Here is a 20,303-nt window from a genome sequence, read left to right as displayed (position 1 = left end):
AACAAATTTAGCCAATGTGGGTACTGTAATAAAAAACGAGCCTTTAAAGCTAATAATCAGCAGTTGCCATGATTTCTGAGTCTGTTAAACCTTTGCTACTCAGAACTTGGTCTGTGGCCAGTGGCTTTAATGTCATTTGGAAGCTTCTTTACAGTGCAGCACCTCAGGGCCATAGCGGATCTGCTGAGTCACAATGGGATGGACATTCAGTGAGACTTCAGGTGACTTGTACGCACAGTACAGTTTGAGAACAGCTATGTTAACCCCTTAGGCTGGTCTACATTCAATAGATTGTAGAGCTGTGGCTCTAGAATCATAGGATATGGGATCACATCCTCGCTCCACCCCAAACTCCTCACTCGATGTGGACCAGTGAATGAGTTCTTTAGGCTCTCAAAGCTTTGCTTTCCACAGATGTGAATTAGAAATCAGAGCCCTTCCCACCTTACTGGTTGTTGTGAGCACTGATGCGAGATAATGCAGTAAAAGAACCTTTAATAAAATACCAGTTAGCATTATTATATTTGTAATAATTGTTAACATTGTTTTCATTATAGAATAAGGAAGATTATAAATAACTTTTGAGGGAAGTCAGTGTAAGAAAGTGAAGATGAACTCAATATGAGGCCATTACGTTCCCCTTCATATTCACAGCAGACGATGCTTTGATTTGGGGAAAGGGGAGGGTGATGTTTCTCTACAACCCTGTGCCCCGATATATGTATGTACATATTTTCAAATATAAATAAGTAGAACAAAATTTTCACATAGCTCCCTAAAAGAAATCTATAAAAGTTTCTCCTGCTTTGAATCCTTACGTCTCTCCCTCATAGCATCAGTCTTGATTTGATTAGATATTGTGCACCCCAGAGGGGTGCAGCTCTGACTGCTACCATCTTCTTTCCTGCGTCCTACTCATTTAATATTATACACACACACACACACACACACACACACACGTCTCATCTTTTATGAGTCTGTTTTCTTTCCTCTGACTAGATTATATGGTGTCTTGGTGTGTCCTGCATGGACTACATACTCAGTACATATTAACTGGTGGTTTGTATAGATTCACATTCTATAGATTGTAGGAACTAAATAGCAACAATTAATATCGCTGGAAATAGTAGAAAAATAGCCATGTATGTTGGACAAAACTGAGCAAAACAGTGAAGTCATTATATGAAATATGTGAACATGATCATAATTCAATGCACTTGAGAAAATTTAGTTTATTCAGAGGTATTCTTGGTGTCCAGTTGAATCCGGACAATTAGGAAATAAAGTTCACTTGATATAATTCAATTAAAGCATTAATTTGACAATCTTTATTTTCTATGTTTCTGTATTCAAGGAATAACATGACAATTAATGAGCCATTGAACTTTATACGTTTAAGAAATAGTATAGTATAGTTGTTGATAGAATTAAGTTAGAATCCAAGGTAAGCTTAGCTCTCAGGTTTGTCCCTTCCACATTGAATAACTTTGACCAAGTTGTTTAACCTCATGGTGCTTCAGTTTCTTTGTGTATGAAATGACAGTATTGATGAAACTTGGTGCAGTCATTGGGAGGATTGAGTTAACGTAAGTCAAATACTTAGTTCAGTGACTGCCACATGTGCAGCCACTGCACTGGACTGTGAGCATGGTTTGTGTGCATGGTATAAAACTGCGTGATTCAGGTGCGGTCTTTACTCTCGTGGGATGTGCAGTGTAGTGGACAAACAGGCCACTGCATTGGAGTTACTGTAGCTGTAACAGAGGAAATAATAAGCTATGAAAGGACGCAGAGTAGCTACCTGATCCTGTAGGATGGTCAGAGGTGGGCATGGGGACAAGGTTTTTGGTTTTTTCCTCTAGATGAAATGAGGCCAAAACTTGAGACTTAACCAATAAATAGTAATAATTCTGAAGAAGTATGTGGTAGGCATTTCTACCTGTAGGTCATGGATATACTCTATCTGCTACCAAGAATGATTTAAATTAGGAAGAAATGTTATCAATCTCTGAAAGGGACCTCTCTGTAAGTGAAATAAATTTGGAATTAAATATGCTGAAATAGATAGAGGCAGAAAATTGAAATCCATTCTCAGAGAGTGAGTGTATTTGAAACATGGCGTATTTTGAAGCTTCTTGTGTGTATTTGTCTTAGTCAATACTACTACTGTTTAGAACACCTTAGTGTTTGAATATGAACCTAGATTTCTAAAACTATTGTAGAAATTGACAAAATTGCCAACTTTACATGAATAGTGAAAAAGTAATTCATCATCATATGCTTTAAAATTTAAATATTACCATGTAAGCATTTTGACTTTAGGGATCCACTACACTGTAATCTAGCATATGTATGCACGGTCGTCTATTGTGTTTGAAATGTGGAATTGTAGAAAGGTAGTAAGTTTGAAGTCAATGTTGGTAGACAATTGGTTTAAGAAAATTTATATAAATGCATTTTTCTACACTATTATTATTGTTGATACCAGTTTTACAAATCTATTATATTATTTTAGGCACACTTATTTTTAAAAATCTAACTGAAGCAAATTTCAACTGATATAACCTTTTTCCCTATTCTTTATTTCCTCTATTCTTCATTTTCTTTTTTCTATGTCAATTTCTTCTGAAAAATGGGTGAGACTAGTACATGGTACTAATTGCCTTGATTACATATTGTTTCTTATATATTTTCATGTCTTTGAGGACAGCATTTAAAAGTAAAAGCATTGTATTTTTATATTTATGCATATTCAATGAAACTTAATGGGCCCCAATCCTGAATATTATGAAAAGAATATTATTTGTAAAATATTTCCTTTGGGCATTTCATCAAAAACAGCTTTGCATGTATTTGTCGATATCTGGTATATTAATACTACCAAATGACGACTCTTACATAAATGTCTAATGTAATCATCTATCATCCTATCTCTCTAAAAAAAAATAAGAGTATGAAAGAGGAAGGCATTTATGGTAAATGACTTGATCAGAATTATACAGTTCCCACATGTTAACATTCACACTGAGGTCTTTGAATCCATGCTCAGTTCTTTTTTATTTATACCATATTATAAATATCTTTTTTATTTAGTTTTTTATACTTAAAAGTAAGGCTTATAATCAAACATTAATCAGTGCTAGGACAATCATATAAAATCATACAATGAGATTTCTGACTAGAAATGTGTGCAGTATAAAGTAGCTACATGACAAAGACCTTATTTTCCTATGGCCTCTGAAATGTAGCTCAATTTTTTATTAAAATTTGAGGTTTAATCAGACCACTACGGGAGGCTGTAGCTATGCTAGTTAGAAACACAGGCTTTGAATTCAGTTTGAATCCAGGCTGGGTGACCTTGAACATGTTAGATGGTTTTTCTGTGCCTCAGTTTTTTAATTTGAAAGTGAAAATATAATAATACTAACATGCCTTGCAAGATTATTATAAGATTTTATCAATACATATATTTATATTTCATAGTAGATTATTTGACCCATATAAAGCACAAATTTAAATTCTTTTTATACAAGTAAAAATAAACAGTATTAACCAAAAGCTAAACCATGACTCTTGAGCATATTGAATCAGATAACAATAAGCTAGGCCCCCTGTCTCTTAAGCAATTTCTCAGTATTCATTATGTGACATTTTTGTATTACTATGTGGAATAACAATCGACTACATCAGTAATTGGAAGAAATACACAAACTTGGTTAGGTGGAGGGACAGTGTTTTATTCATCTTTAGATATCTGTGACTAGCGATGTTCATTTCGATAAGAGTAATTTTAGAAGTTAAAATGAAGAAAAACAAGCACACCACAAAAGTGACTGATGCCACACAGCAGGTCTGTTTTTAGTTCACAGGACTGCTACGTGTCTGTCGTTAGAAGTACTCTGTGCTGTGATACAAACGACCAAAACTAATGAGCTTTTTCTTTATTTCTTGATGTCCAGATTCCTCTAAAGGACCTCAGCCATCGTCAGGTGTAAATGGCAACATGCAGCCCCCCGGCCCTGCTGGGCAGCCCCCTGCCTCTGCCATCCCTTCTCCGAGTGCCAGCAAGCCCTGGCGCAGCAAGTCCATGAATGTCAAGCACAGTGCCACCTCTACCATGCTGACCGTGAAGCAGTCCAGTCCAGCCACGTCTCCCACGCCACCACCTGCAGACAGACTGAAGCCCCCTGCCTCAGAAGGGGTCAAAACAGCTCCCTCGGGACAGAAATCCATGCTTGAAAAATTCAAGCTGGTCAATGCCCGGACTGCTTTACGCGCCCCGCAGCCTCCCAGTTCAGGACCCAGCGAGGGTGGGAAGGACGACGATGCCATTTCTGAGCCTGGTGAAATGGAAGGCTTTAGCAGTGGGCTGAACAGTGGTGGCTCAACAAATAGCAGCCCCAAAGCATCACCTAAATTAGCCCCTCCAAAAGCTGGAAGCAAAAATCTCAGCAATAAAAAGTCTTTGCTACAGCCAAAGGAAAAAGAGGAAAAGAACAGGGACAAAAATAAAGTTTGCACTGAAAAACCAGCCAAGGATGAGAAGGATCAGGTGACGGAGACCGCTCCAAAAAAGACTTCTAAAATTGCAAGCTTGATCCCAAAGGGCAGTAAGTCGACAGCGGCCAAGAAGGAAAGCTTAATCCCATCCTCCAGTGGGATTCCCAAGCCGGGCTCAAAGGTGCCAGCAGCAAAACAAACCATTTCACCAGGCAGCACAGCAAGCAAAGAGTCTGAAAAATTCAGGACTGCCAAGGGAAGCCCTTCGCAGTCCTTGCCTAAGCCCATAACCACTGAGAAAGCAAGCACATCAAATTGCCCTGTTCCTGCGGAAGGAAGGGAAGCCAGCCAAGCTTCCCCCGCTGGCCCCTGTGCTGGGTCAGTGGCGCAGGGCAGTGGGCAGACCACGGGAAATGGTGCTGTCCACCTCCCTCAACAACAGCAGCACAGCCACCCCAATACGGCCACGGTGGCTCCATTCATTTACAGGTGAGCTGGCCTCCTTGCATCCACAGGGTAAACGCTCGCAGGTCCTTCCACTCAGAATGTAATAATGAAGGTTGCCAGGCTCATGTTTTGCATCATCATTTTGGAAAAATGATTCATTCTGAAGACAGAGACCTAGAATTTAACTTTTCAAGAAAAAAAACCTTCAATATTCTTTAGTCTTCCCCTTACCTCCCCACTCCTTAAGATTTTGAGGCCTTCCAAGTTAACCTATTTGTTGTCACAGCCCTGGCTGGGTAGCTCAGTTACTTAGAACATCATCCCCATATACCAAGGTTGCAGGTTTGATACCGGGTCAGGGCACATACAAGAATCAAGACAAATCAACGTATTTCTCTCTCTCTCTCACTCGCTAGCTCGCTCGCTCTCTCTCTCTCTCTCCCACTCTCCCCCTTCCCTTTCCTCTGTCTCTCTAGAATCAATAATTTTTTAAAAAAAGGTTAACCAATTTGTTGTCAAGGGAAAAATAGAAGCCAGATGCTTTGATTTTCCCCTGTAACTGTTATTGCTTCTACTGCAACCATTATTTTTATTATTAGGCTTTTAAAATAGTTCTTAGTTTTATAGAGTTTACAGATATTTTTGTCTTCATCCGTAAGACAGTGTGCCGTAAAGGGGCAGGCCCTGGAATCAGACATTTGGGGACTGCCCTGCATGGTCTCAGGAAGCTGTAACCCCCTGTGACTTAGGCTGAGTGAGAGACCTCCAGACCAGGAGCCACTGAGGAGACAAAAACTTATTTCCCTGGCATGAATGCTGCCCTGTCTGTGCCTAAACCTCCTTGATCAGTTAGTCAATGATGGGTAAGATTTCCCACAAAGGGAATCGCCTAAGACAGGCATGATCATGTGGAGGCTTCTGGGAAGAGACTCGGGGCTGTGGAAATGAAGGGGTGGTGGACATCAACCCCTGCCCCCTCGGCTTTGTCAAAGCCTGAGCCTTTGTTCTTAGAAGTGAGCAATCCAAGTCTCCTGGCTACCTTTATCTCTGTTGACTCAGGCCTGCGGAAATAGCAGGGGTGGTGGAGCCCACACCAGAAATGGCAGACCCCCGAGGTAATCAGGCCTGGGACATAGAATATGCAAGATTCTGTGAGATCTGTTTGCTGGAGGATGTTATTAGATTAGAATTTGAAGGCATAGACAGGAAACCAAAACTGCCCTTTGAGCCCTGTTGCTCCTTTCAAATGTTAAAACTCCAATCTCTGCCCAGAATCACAGCGGGGGGTTCTGTCTGCACCTTTGTAAGTCACCTACTTCTTTTGATCTTTTCTGCCAGACTGTGAATCCACAAACTAAGTCTGTATTCTCAACTTTAAAAATCTGCTTGGGAATGGAAACAGGCACTCCCCACTAGAGAGAGTGGCCATTCCGTTCCTACTTCCCCACCGGACCTTGTTGTCTCTGTGTATGTTTTCCTCGTGTGTCGACGAGCCATCCGCAGCGTTCTGTGCTCACTGCAGGCTGGTGAGCGCGCGTCATCAGACAAATGTAGATTTGATGCCCAGCTCTGCCGTTTACCTGCTGTATGACTTTGGGCAATCAAACCGCTATCTTGCTTTCTTCAGCTGTCAGTAGTATCTACCTCATGGAGTTGGGAAGAATAGCAGGGGTAATGCATGTAAAATATTTACTATATCTCCTGGCACATTGTAAATGTCCAGTATATGTTCTTTACAGGCCTTGTTTTCCCAACACAGAATTTATATTTATTTTCCACAGCTAGGCATAAGTAGCTAGGCAAAAATAATCACCTCTAAATTATTATATTTGTACTTCATTTTAGATTTATTTTTTCATTCTATATATTATTTTATTTTATATGTATTAAATTTATAGTGTGTGTTATATTTTAAAATATGTATTTTATACAGTTCCAAAAATAGCACATTTTGTCTATTGTTCTGAAGACCGTTTGTCCAGAGAGGAGATAGCCTTGGGAGGAATAATGTTTGCCCTTTTAGCAGGTCAGCAATTCTGCAACAGGGAAGAAATTTTCTGAACAGGAAGTAGCATCTGCTACAATTAAGAAAAAGTCAACATTATATAGTTTAAAATGTATTAAATTTACTAAGTGTATGGGTTTTTAAGTAAAGAAAATTAAAATGATTTTTTCCACATATAAAATCTAAATGCTTTCTTCCGAGGCTTTATAGTTTCAACAAAACAATTTTATATTATTGCATTTCAGCCCTTGGGACACATCATTTACATCTGCTACTCTGACTCTAGTAGCAGTAATTCATTTAAAGTGTTTGTGATTGGGTCAGGGGTACCTGTTTGAAAAAGCAGAATTTAAGATGCCAGAATCATAATTCATATTTCAAAAATAAACATAATAAAAATCATAAAGATCTGAGTTTGTCATACAGAGCATACTTGTGAATTCCATGATGTTGGAATGATGGCCCTGAGCACCAGTTGCCTTTGTTGGAATCTTTGTGCCACCACGGATGAGTCGTGTGACTTCATGTAACCTAGTGTAAGACTCTGAGTCTCTATTTTCTAATCTGCAAAGTGGGGTGATAATCGTAGAAGCTTCCTTATCAGGCCACCTTGAAGAGTAAATAAGTTAATATTTATACAGGGCTTAGAACAGTACCTGCCAGAAAGTAAAAGACGTTTCCCAAACTTCAGTTTTTAATCCTGTAAAATATGGTTGACAAGAATATCTAACTCATTTGGTTGTTTTAAAGATTAAATAAGATCATTCCATGTAAATTTTTTAGCACAGAGGCAGATAGGAGTGAATGATTTATAAATGCTAGTAATTATTTTTATTATTACCAATAATATACATAGTTGAAAATAAAACCACCTAATAAGAACATTTTATATCATAGTCTATATACGTGAGACAATAGCTGTTTAAAGTATTTAACAATTCAGAATAATTTTATAAATGATAATGCAAATCTTCTAAAGGTGGAAGTCAGTATTCAAGCTTTTTAAATGTTAGTGAAAGATTCATCTCACAGAGTCATGTCATTTGGACCAGGTAACCCCTGATACTCTCAGCTTTGACTGCTCCAACCCCATTAAAAATCTTTTCTGCAAAACCCCTGACAGACTTTTTGGAATTTCTAATCATTTGATAAATAATAATAATTTACGATTTTATAATATTATTCTCATTTGTTGTGTGCTTACTTAATGTAAGTCTCTGCTACAAGGTTTATGTGCACTTTATGTGCATTTTCTTAAACTTTTTCAGAAACCCATAAGGAAAGAATGTTATTCCCACTTTACAAAGATGAAGAAGCAGAGATTTCAAGTCAGATTAGTGATCATTTCTTACAGAGCAAGGCTGGTAGGAGTTTGCCTTTGAACCCAGATCTGCCAAGTGTGCAGCATGCCCGCCTTTGCTCGTCGGTTCTTTCTGCACTATAAAAATGAGAGGTATTGTTACTGGGAAAATTCTGGCTGGGAAAATGTCAATAGTAGATTTGCAAAATTATCCATCATAACTCATTTATGATGGTAAATACATAATCACTTTTAATTAGTATAAATTTTAAAAACATGTAAAGATAATGTATTTTAAAATAACCTCTATATAATGGAAAGATTGGTGGCTTGTAGTGATTTTTTCCCCTTTTCTCAGCCCACTTCTAGGTCATGCTAGGCTATTCATTATTTCCTCTGTAACTCTTGCAAATTGAATGTTCAGAGTCTTAAATATATAATGTTTGGTCCTGGAAGTTAATGGATATCTTATTAGTCCTACTTCCTATATAATGTAAGGATATTCTATATTAAGTTTTTATAACCCATTTATCACTGAAATGTGGAACATTTCAAAAAGTAGTTTTGATTTTGGTATACCTTTGCTCATTTAATGAGTAGGTATAACTAAAATCAAAGATGAAAAACTTTAAGAAAGACACTTTTAATTCAGTGTGTGTAGTTCCCATTAATTAGACCTATCCAAGTGGAATAGGCCATCTTGTTAAGTGTTACGGTGATTGCTGGAGGTATTTAAGAAGTGGTAGAATGACTTTTTTTGAATTTTAGTCTCTAACCTCTGGGAGTTCAGTCTGTTGTGGATAATAAAAGAATATAATAAAATATTTTAAAAATGTTGCCATTATGGAAGTATACACAAAATATGGAAGTAATGTAGAAGAGTTTTCCTAAGTCTTACATGAGGTTGGTGTCAATAAAGGCATCACAGAGGAGCCTAAGATAAAAGATGAGATCTAAAGGGTGAGTCATAATTCCACCTGTGAAAAGGAGAATGTTGAGACACCACCTAAATTTGACATTTTACAATTTTACAATCCTAGCATGATGGAAAAAATAATAGGCAAATTAGGAAGTGCTCTGAAGATGTGTGTCTTCGATATGTAAAATGTATTGTTAGTGGGAGAGGTCAATGTAGGATGAACCCCATTCAGTGGCTAGGTGAAGGAGGAAGTTACTAACTTTTGGAGGTTTCTTTCTTAAAACTTCAATTAAAGGTCCCAATTATAGAAATAAAGAGAAAGGAGAAGAGCAGAATTAAAGAAAAAAAAGCCTACCCTTAACTGTTCCTCTTATTTCTTGATATCTTCCCTTTATGTTGTATTTTTCAACTTTGTTTTTCTTGCTTGAAGTTCAAAAATTGTTAGCTCCTTTAGACCTTCTGCAAAATGCCTCCCCTCATGCCATGAGTCACTTTTCTTTCATTGCTTTTGCATTCATTAGTTTATAGCTATATTCTTCATGATTTCAAAGATATGTGAAGTATAATAGTGAATTAATTGGTGAATTAAGGAGGAAAGAGGGATCTGTACATTTTCCTTAAACTTCAGTCTTTTTAGCAGCTCCTAATAAATTTCAAAATATCTGTTAACATGGTTCAGAACTTAAAACTGTTGTTAGCGCTACATTTTTTAAAAATTTTATGACCATTTGTAGTAAATACTAAGGGAACCATGCACTGGGCATAAAGCAAACTCCTAAAGTCAAAGGGGTGTGAGCAGTTTGCAAAATTAAAAAAAGAAAGCCAGTCCTTAGATACGGCAAGGCAATGCTGTACTGGGAAGAAAATCACCATGCTTTTTAAACCCATTAATCAAACAAGCAGAGACCCTTTACCACACACCTGATTTGTAAATTTAGGTCAAGAAAGTCTGAATTTATAGGTTATTTTTCTCTTTTGATATATGATGTATCTTATATAACAGCTTCATGGGTTCTCAGAAGAGGTTTTTGTTGTAACAACTTTTTGTGAAATTTCAGATTTCCCTGCAAGTGGCATGGGGAATTGACGATTATAACTATTTCTAAAAGATGAAGAATGCAAATATATTAGATTTGAAAATATTTACTAGTGTGGTTTTAAGTTTGGCTTATTTCCTGAACCAATACATTGAGCAGGAGCATCTGTGAGCTTACAAAGATTGAAATGTAGAGCATATAACCATGATGCAGACAAGGCTTTTGTAAGCCTTGCAGCTACTATTGCAGATTATGCTACCATTGTGGTTTTATGAGCTCTGGGCATAATTGGTCATCAGCACAAAAAGCTTATTGAATGCTTGCCTTATGAGCTTAAATTTTCCAGGTTTGATGTATATCTGTGCATCGGGCAGCAGTTTGAACTCCCTTGCACAGCAGTATTTTAAGAGGGAACACAGAGACCCGTCTAGAAGAGGGCCTGGAGTGTAGAGCACTGCTGTGAGTTGGCGTTCGCTCAGCAGAGAAACTTTATTAAAGTGCCCTTTCTGTACTTGGCTTACAGGCTTCACTGCCAGATTGCCTAATCAAACCATTGCTGTTTCTTCTTTCTACAATTTATTTTTTCTTGGAGGAAAAAAATTAACTTGCAGGAAATTTGCAAGAATAGTACAAAGAACTCCCGTATACACGGACTCACTACACCCAGTTGTCATGTGTTCCTAACATCACTCAGTCTGGAATGGCTCTTCAGTATTTTCTTGACCTTTAGGACATTGATATATTGAAGGCAGGCATTTTATAGAATGTTTCTTAATTTGGGTGTGTCTGATATTCCCTCATAATTTTATATATATGTGTGATATATATGTGATTATATATATATATAATCACATATATACACACATGAATATATATACATACATGTATATTAATTCATCTGGAGTGTCATAGACATATGCTGTGTTTTTTTCATTGCAGCCTATAGATATGATGTTGATATTTTCCATTCTGGTGGTGTTAAATTGGTCACTTGACTAAGATAATGTCTGCCATGGTTTTCCACTCTAAAGTTACTTTGTTCCATTTTTATCTACTAAATATTTTTGTGGAAAGTATTTTGAGAGTATGTAAAAATTCTGTTATTACATCTACTTTTACCCTTAAATTTTAGCATTCATTGAGGTTTCTTGCCAGAATTAATAATTTACTCCAATGGGTGTCAAATGATTTCTAATTTGATTGTTCCTTCTACATTTATGCCCTGGCATTCTACTTTGAGAATGAGATTTCTCTCTCTCTCTCTCTTTCTCTCTCTCTCTCTCTGTCTCTGTCTCTCTCAACTGTGTGCACTAACGGATTACTATTGCTATTACTCTCTGCCTTCTCATGAGGAAAGAAAGAAAAAAAACAAGCCTATTATTGGTTTTGGACAGATATTTATTTGTTTCTCATTCCCTTTTGTTAGGTTTATAATGACAGAACTATAAGACCATTAGTTAATATTGACTCAAACCAGTTCTATTTGTATCAGCATTTATGACTATAATCATATCAAGGTGAATCCACAAGGAGATATGTTTTTAATATAAATCAATATGTAAATCCATGTTTATGAAATTTGAAGATTGATAGTATTTCTGATTTATTGCTGAATTCCTTTAAATGACACATACAATAGCTTCTTTTACTTATGAGTAAAACTTAAGGCAGTAAAGAGTAAAATTTAGTATAGACCAAAGGATATTGTCACATGCAAATATTATCTGTTATTAACTTCATGACTGAGCTATCTCTCAGCTAAGGGAACCTCAAGTGCAGTAAAATACCCGGTGTCCAGAGGCTTTGGGAGAGAGTTAACCTATAGAGTAGTGGTTAACAGAAAAGTGTTTACAGGTTTAAGTATGGGTTCAGTATCAACTAGCTTCTTATGTAGGGCAAAATATTAAACTTCTAGAAGCCTTAATTTATCCATAACACATACAGGTATCTTAATCCATTCTGGAAGTTATAACAAAACTGCCATAACCTGATTGGCTTAAGCAGCAAACATTTATTTCTCACTTTCTGGAGGCTGGGAAGTCCAAGATCAAGTGCTGGCAGATTCAGTACCTGGTGTAGCCTTGCTTCCAGGCTCAAGAGGACCACCTTCTCACATGGTAGAAGGGATAAGGGAGCTCTCTGATTGTCTATTTTATAAGGGAGCTAAGACCACTCATGGGGGCCTCACTCATTGACATAATCACCTCCCAAAGGCCCCACCTCCACATACTATTACATTGGGGATTAAGCTCAACATATGAATTTGGGGGGGGGGGCAAATATTTAATCCATAGCAACAGGATTGTTGTGAAGTTTGAGTGATAGGCGTAAGTGAAACCCTAGGCGTAGCACTTGGCCCACAGTAAGTACCTACATAAACAACTAATAGCTTTTATGTCAATCACTGAAGTCTAGACTTTTAACCACTACAGCTCTCAGTAACAGACACTAGCCCTGAGGACCTGGCTCATTAGAGCTTTAACTAAATCAGATGGCATTTTCCTAAAGCTACACATCTTACAGTTTCAAATAGGTGCTTGTGACATGTTGACCACCTGGTAAATGTGCAGTAAGATAGCGGGTGCATGACTGTGTCTGCTAAGTATTTTGAAGGAAATCATCATGGTCATTTTTCTCTTCTAGTAAATTTGAAGGAATTGTAGTATCAGTTTACATGGGACCAGTGGATGGTCCCCCTGCAATATGTCTAAATTCACCTTATCATTAGAGATTGCTTCTGATTCCAGTCTTCATACACTGTTTCAGCAATCCACCCCCAAACCTTTTATTTTACTAGAAAGAAACATGCACAGAAAAAGAGGACATGTTTCGGGTCTTCAGCTTTGTAACTGAACTTTTTTGATCATATGTATAAATGTTAAATCTTTACCAGTTAGCAATGCTTGTCCCTCTACAGACAGGAGTTAAAATCCAATTCCAAATAATGTGGTAGAAATGCTGGAGAAATGGATGGTTTGTAGCATACACAGAAAAGAGACGTGGGCCCATTTAGATGTGTATACAAACTGAAGATGACTTCTAAGTCCTTTTTATAATAATTTGAAGCTTAACTTCTCCACGCTCCTTTCCTTGATTAACCTGTTTCCCTGTCATCACTAATGTTGGTAACTCACCTAGGGAATGCCATGGAAAATATTATTTACCGTAAATATAAGGTAAATGAGATTGTCTCTTGTGACAAACTTAAAAGCATGTTAAAGAGTGAATCAGCCAGAAATAAGCCTTGCCACATTAAAAAATACAATAAAACAATGACTTCTAAGAGAGGACTAAGCTGTCAGAGGCATGAATATTTTTTACAGAAGAGTGCCTCAGGCAGGAGAAGTGAGGACTCCCATTGAACCCAGTACTAGGTTTCCTATATTGGGAAAGATAGCCAGAGTTAGCTCCTGAGGAATACTTTTTAAGATGGTTTTTGGAGCAAAGCAAAAACTCAGCTCCCAAAACACATTCTGAATGCTCTTTTGCTTCATACAGATTTTCCTAGAGGGAAATACTGTGAACATTTACCACCAGCAAGGCCTCACGTGTTCAGGCCCTGTGATGGCAGTGGGTCTTGTTCAGATAAGAGGCACTGGCTTCAGGCTTTGGACAGCCACCTCAACCTCTGAGAGATCAGTCCTTGCCTACTGAGCCCACGTGACTGGCGCATAGCCCATTCACCAAAGCACTGTGACGCTGAGGCTTTCTGGCATGCAGCCAGAAAGCTTTCCCAGGGGCCGTCAATCTCATCATATAATCTCCATTTAAATTTACTCAGCAAGTAATAAACATCTTCAGAAAGCTTAAGAGGATTTTTTCCCATTCCTTTATAGACAGCAGGCCAAGGAACAGATGAGGAAGGTACAGGGGCCCACAATGAACAAGCCCAAGTACAAGAAGAGAATACAGTGGACCTTCCTTGGAAGTGAGAAGGGAGGGGCAAGGAAATTCTCCTATAGCCAGAGAGCTTTGGAATGTCCCAGTCATGAAGGGATGCTTACTTACCTTGATAGAAAACTTTTAATATGTTGACTTATGATAGAAAACTTGAATGAGTCACTGGTCACAGCATTTGCTATTTGTTTCTATCTTCTTGGTTAATTTCAGAGCACATTCGGAAAATGAAGGTACTTCTTTACCATCTGCCGACTCCTGTACCAGTCCTACTAAGATGGATTTATCATACAGCAAGACTGCTAAGCAGTGTCTAGAGGAGATATCTGGTAAGTGGCCTGTCTGGTGGGTAGGTGAAGCCTCAGAATTCTTGTAATCTCTCCATAAGTCTTTTTATTACATCATATTTGTGCTATACTGCTCCTCTTAAGCATGACTGGACTGTCTTCATCTCATGCTTCAGAGACTCTCAGATACTTGGCTGTTCTGCTTAGGGTGATCCTTTGTTGCTCTGTGAAGACTTCTGTAAAGAATGGGAGTGCTTTCAGAGACTGGGATTTAAGTCATTGTTGCCCTTGGTCAAGTTGAATATGATCAGAGAAAACCTGGAGAATCTTGTATTGTTAATAATGTAGCCCTTGAACAAGTTTGGAGATTCAAAAAGTATTAAGGATCAGGTGTCAATGGACATTTTTCATGGCCAGTCCAGCCCTGCTCTGGCTTCAGTTCTGTACTGTGGAGAACACTACAAATGTGTATTCTGGAAGAAATCGAATTATGGCAATATTTAAAAATATATAAACAGTATAGGAAAACAAAGACATATACACACCCCAGACAGAGGTTGTCAGGTATTGGTGTGTATAAAACAGGATTCTCAGCTTTAGCCCAGTGCTGTTTCCTAGGACCCAGGTAAGCCCAGGCATATATGGAAGGCCGCTGGTATAATTTGTTGCATGCAGGTCTGCTGATGAGCAGCTAAGCAAGCTCTCAGCAAAATACACAGCCCCTAAAAGGAAAGAGAGTTTAAGAACATTTTATCTGTTTCTAAGTGTAAGAATGCATGGGAGTAGAGGTATGTCTGTTATTCCAAAATATCTCTGGTTCAGCACTTGTGTATTCTAAAAGAAAAAATTAAAATAGCTGCTCCATTTAAAATACTACTTTAGTACTCCAAGGATTCAGAGTATTGCTTTGCAGCTCATGAAGGTAATGGTGTCACAAATTTGGGGGTAAAGAAACTTCTTGCCTCGGCAGACTTGACGCACTTTGGTGAACGTCAGCCATTACTGCACTACTGACAGATGGGTATCGGCAAGGACAGTGCAGCATCCCAGGGGTTCCCCCTGGAATTATCATCAGAGGGACCATTCCACATCAGGGGTTTCATGTGGCTATTACAGTGGCCCTGTGCAGGGCAGGGGTAGAGATGCTGATGCCCAGGCATAGCTATGGAGATGGAATTTGTAGATTTTCCAAATAATTGGGGGAAGTGTTAGCTTTCCCATAGCTCCAGATAGCCCCAGGGACAGAATGCTGATGCATATCTGCATTGTGACTAGATATTTTTTTAAACCTGGTCTGGCATGAAGAGTCATACGTTTCACGTATTTCTTTTTTCATGAGTGTCTTCAATTAGGATCAGTATGCCTGTAAAATACTACAGCTTAAATCAGTGAGGGAAAATGCTTTAGTGCAGTCTGAATTCTCATTTTTGTGTACTTTCACAAAGCAACATTGTTTTTCTGAAATTAATGTATTTCTGATTAAATACATAATCTCTGTTTTTTTATCTAGTTTCTTATTCTGTCTCCCATTTGATCATTTTTTCATATTTCAGGTTAATATTTTCATTTAATGCTCTGATGTTTTAATGCAGTACTACTCTAAAGTGAAATATAAATTAAATTTTAACATAATCTAATAATATTAGAAGGTATTTTGTAGCAATAATTAGTTTATATAGAACCATAGATTTGAGCCTGTGATTTAGATAGGGATATAATGAAAGAAAGAAAACAGCAAATAAATGCTGAAATTAGGCCTATCTGATTGTGTCATTTTTACAATTATTTGTTTAAAATTAGCCTGTAGTGGGGAAGTGAAAATTCCTCTCCATGCAAACTTGAGATTTGTGGAAGAAAGACAGTATTTGTTTATGGTCAGTAAACTGTAAATTGAATTCCATAACCTGAGCAGTCTGATGCGCATGGCCAGCTACCAGTGCTGAAAGGACACTGGCACATCCCGACCTTGTTTTCGGTGACCTTGTCTTCCAGTCTCTTCTAAACTACTTAGTCTTGTCATACCCTGTATCTGGGCATTGTCAGAAACTATAACTTAAGTTCCATGCACCCCAATTTTGGCTGGTTGCAACCACCTATCTATCTAATCAGTGTTCTTTCTTTCCTCCACCACTGGTTCTACTAGGATTTCCAATCTGTTGATCCCAGCCCCTTTTACTGACCTCCCCAAGCTCTGCATGTGTTTCTGGCTCCTTAATCTGCTGAATTCCTATGGAAACTGAATGTCATTTTACTCTTGCATATACCCTTAACTTCCTTGCTTCTTTCTCACTTCATTGTGCTCATTTGATGAAGTCACAGCCCTGGTTACATTCAACTCTCCACTTAGGCCATGCCAGGACGATGATGGATCTGGAGAAAAACACATCGCATGTTGAGGTGACTCACTTTACCCTCATGACTACAATCTCAAGTGAATATTTAATGCTGCCCAGTGGTCATTCTATATTTCCCTGATCCACTTACTCCTTTTTATACCTTTTATTTTAATTTCAAGTCTACAGTACCGCCTCCCTCATTCTTTCTCTTGACCAATGACCTTGATATTGATTTCACTGAAAAAATTAAAGCAGACAGAAAAGAATTTCACAACCCCCTGCTACTATATCTATCTATGTGCAGCATTTATACTCATTTGCTCTGCCTTTCCTTGGATTCCTTTCTCTCCTACCACTTTAATATCTCCCTCTTCACCAAAGCATTCTCTTTACCCCACAGGATGCTACCATCTCTCCAATCTTAATTAAAACAACAATAGCAACAACTTTTCCTAATCCCTTTTACAGTTTTTCTTTTCTTTCTGATTTCTGTTGTTGCTACTTCAATCCTGGCTACTAGAGAAGCCACAGACCACATATGCACTTGAATGTATTGCCAACCCCTACCTTAGACTGGCCCACAGGATACTCTTTCAAAGACTCTGTGATCTGGAGAGCAGTATGCTAAGTGAAATAAGCCAATCAGTGAAAGAAAAATACCATATGATCTCACTTATAAGAGGAATCTAATGAGCAAAATAAATGAATGAGCAAAATATATCCAGAGACATGGAAACAGGGAACAGACTGGCAGCTGCCAAAGGAAAGGGGGGAAGGAGGGAATGGTGGAAAGAGAATGAAGGATCAAAAAACATGTATGAATGACCCACAGACCTGGACAACAGTGTGGGGACCGACCGTGGGAGTGGGGTATGGAGCAGGACAGAGGAAGGCAAAGGGGGAAAAATTGGGACAATTGTAATAGAATAAACAGGAATAAAAAAAGACAATGAAATATTGGAAGAGAAGTGTTCTAGGAAGAAGAAAAATTAATTCTGGCCTCTGCACTGCCATTACTTAGCTGTTTGAATTGGCCCTTGGTTCCGGTTTTTTGTGAGGTGACTATTATGCTTATTAATCTTACAAGATTGTGGTGAGATTTGGTTTTATCCTCCCATCCATCCTTCCGTCATTCTCATCTGGTACCTTATACATGCCAGGCATGCAAAGAACTGGGAAAACAAACACAGCTAAGACAGGAGTCTTCCTATGGAAGAGTAAGAGAAGTAAACTTTAAAACCTCAAATAATTGAATTATTAGACATAGAGGAACAACTAACTTAGCTATAAAAAGTTATATAAGGCTTAAAAGAAAGTGAAACATGTATATTGTGGAATTCTAATGGACAAATAAATCAGAGAGTTAATATTTCAGAAATAGCTTCAGTGAAAATTATTTGGGGAAAAATCTACTTACCTTATTATTTTCATTAGTTTTGCATTGCAAACAGAATTTTTCCTAAATTCATTAAAATATTTGTAGCTCATGGGTTTTCTATAAGCCAAAGTTTCGATGTTGTTGCTATTGTTGAACTCTTATTGCAAATAGTTGGTGTGGGTGCCTACAGGGGGGTAATTCTGTCCTGCTCCCCGAGTAAATAAGCCTGAATGATGTAGAGCTCTGGTGGAGTCAGCCTCGACAGGATAAGGTCCAGGTTCTGTGAATTTTTGAAGCCTGTACAATTTAGGAGGATCTGAAAATAATACAAAAATAAAAATACAAAATGACACACAGTGTTAGGAAAAGGACCTAAATGTGTTAGGAGCTCCGTATATTAAGCACCATTGGCTTCACAGTGGCATACCTTGAGGTCCGGTATAGTTTTGCCTAATTACCATCCATTGGCCCATCTGCTAATGAGCACCTTGATCTGGGGGGAGAGTGAGTGAGGGGGAACCATGACCCCATCCTTTTCTGTTTCATGTGGGCCAAGTGACATTGACCCAGGTGGATTGAATCAGAACAACCTATTCCCTTCACCACAGTGACTCTTTCAGGAATGGACATGTGACCCAACTCAGTTTATTCAGAACCAGTGGGAATCAATCTCAGAACTTTTCCTGAAACTGTTAGGAAAGAAATGCTCTCTTTTTTTTCACTAGACCTGAAGCTAGTCAAACTAGAGCTTGGAGCTGCTGGTGGTTACCTCTCCCTCAAGTGAAACAAACATAGAGAGAACATAACCTAAAGCAGGAGAAAATCAGCTCAAGGTCATACTATCCCCCCCACCCCTACCCTCTGTGCCTTCCCTTCAATTTTCTCTTGTGGTACTCCAGGAAAATCCCTTTTTGTGCTTAAACAAATGTAAATAGCATCCCTATTGCATAAGCTGGGAGAAGCATAACATGTAATGATTTGTGTTACTGTTAAAGAGCATGCTTGAATGACTCTCACCACAAAGCAGATTTGTTAGAGGGATTCACCAAGTTAGCTGGGAAGGAAGCTTCACTGTTTACATTTTCAACTGAGCAGTAACTAATGTGATGTTACCAAAACACAGTGGAAGTTAAAAATGTAGTTACATTATGGTGTGAAGATACAAGCTTCAGAAATGAGGGACACAATGAAATGGCATACTGGAGAAAACTCAAGACTTCCACTATAGTTCTACTATATCCCTCTACAGTTCTTATGTGTATCACTCAAATTTCTTGTTTATTGTGTTCGTAGGAAGGAAAACTAGTGATATTTACCTGATATGAAGGCGGTGGTTTGCTTAATGATTGCATGCAGGTGAAATGCATTATGTAATTTGTGTCAATGAATGAAGAAGCTTAGCCTTTAAGATTCCTGCTATGACCTTATCATTACAAGCCTGGCTGAACTGGCAGTTCCCATTTCACAGCTCTGGCATGGGTTTTATTCTCACCTTCATCCACAGAAAGATTCTGGCCCCAGAGGCCACCCCTTTCATCAAGTAGCAACAGAACCTGCTAAATGGAATGTGAGCTTTATTTTTCATTCCACTGGAATCATTCAAGAGAGATTTTAGACTTTTTTATACATAAGTTCACACTTGCCCTTTTTTTCATAAGATGATCTACCAACATGTATGACATTTGTTTAATGCACTTTTTAACCTTTATCTAGAATTTATATTCAACAGAAAAACATTAAGAGATGCCAGGCTGACTCAGTATCAGCAAAGGTGGTGTGTCATTTGTAAAATAAAATAAAATAAAATAAAATAAAACAAAACAAAGTCATAAAATATTGGACAAATTCAGGAAATCATTTTAGAAGTGAGAATTTAGTTTAGACAGCGGGATACGCTAATGGTTGCATGTGTTATTTATGCCTTACTAGACTTCTTATTGAAGAATGGGAAATGTCTGGTATTTAAGACTCCCATAAATGACCACTTAAGTTGTCTTTTTCTTGAATGTTTACAAAAATTAAGAAGATAGAGCTTGGATAACTTAAATCAATTAGGATCTTTTACTTAAATAGCCACTTTATAATTATGTTTACTAAATAGCTGGAAACAATACCTATTCAGAATAAAATAGTTTGTTTTAGGTCTTGGCAACATTAGAGTGATTTGTATGTTTTGTATTGATTGAGCCTATTTGTT

The 20,303-nt window shown here is 37.9% G+C and overlaps 1 protein-coding gene across 3 annotated transcripts in view; it reads left to right on the top strand.

Moving 5' to 3' along the window:
• Positions 1 to 20,303, top strand: part of NAV3 (neuron navigator 3) — a 556,838-nt gene that overhangs the window by 379,154 nt on the left and 157,381 nt on the right. For all 3 annotated transcript variants that reach the window (XM_036018646.1, XM_028532259.2, XM_036018644.1), the window contains exons 8-9: positions 3,960 to 4,989; positions 14,319 to 14,434. In XM_036018646.1, the coding sequence (XP_035874539.1) occupies positions 3,960 to 4,989; positions 14,319 to 14,434 (1,146 nt within the window). The remainder of the gene's footprint in view (positions 1 to 3,959; positions 4,990 to 14,318; positions 14,435 to 20,303) is intronic.

Source organism: Phyllostomus discolor, chromosome 2, assembly GCF_004126475.2.
Source record: "Phyllostomus discolor isolate MPI-MPIP mPhyDis1 chromosome 2, mPhyDis1.pri.v3, whole genome shotgun sequence".
NCBI classification, from domain to species: domain Eukaryota; kingdom Metazoa; phylum Chordata; class Mammalia; order Chiroptera; family Phyllostomidae; genus Phyllostomus; species Phyllostomus discolor.
The sequence above is the reverse complement of the archived record's forward strand: the minus strand, read 5'-3'. Positions and strand labels throughout refer to the sequence as shown.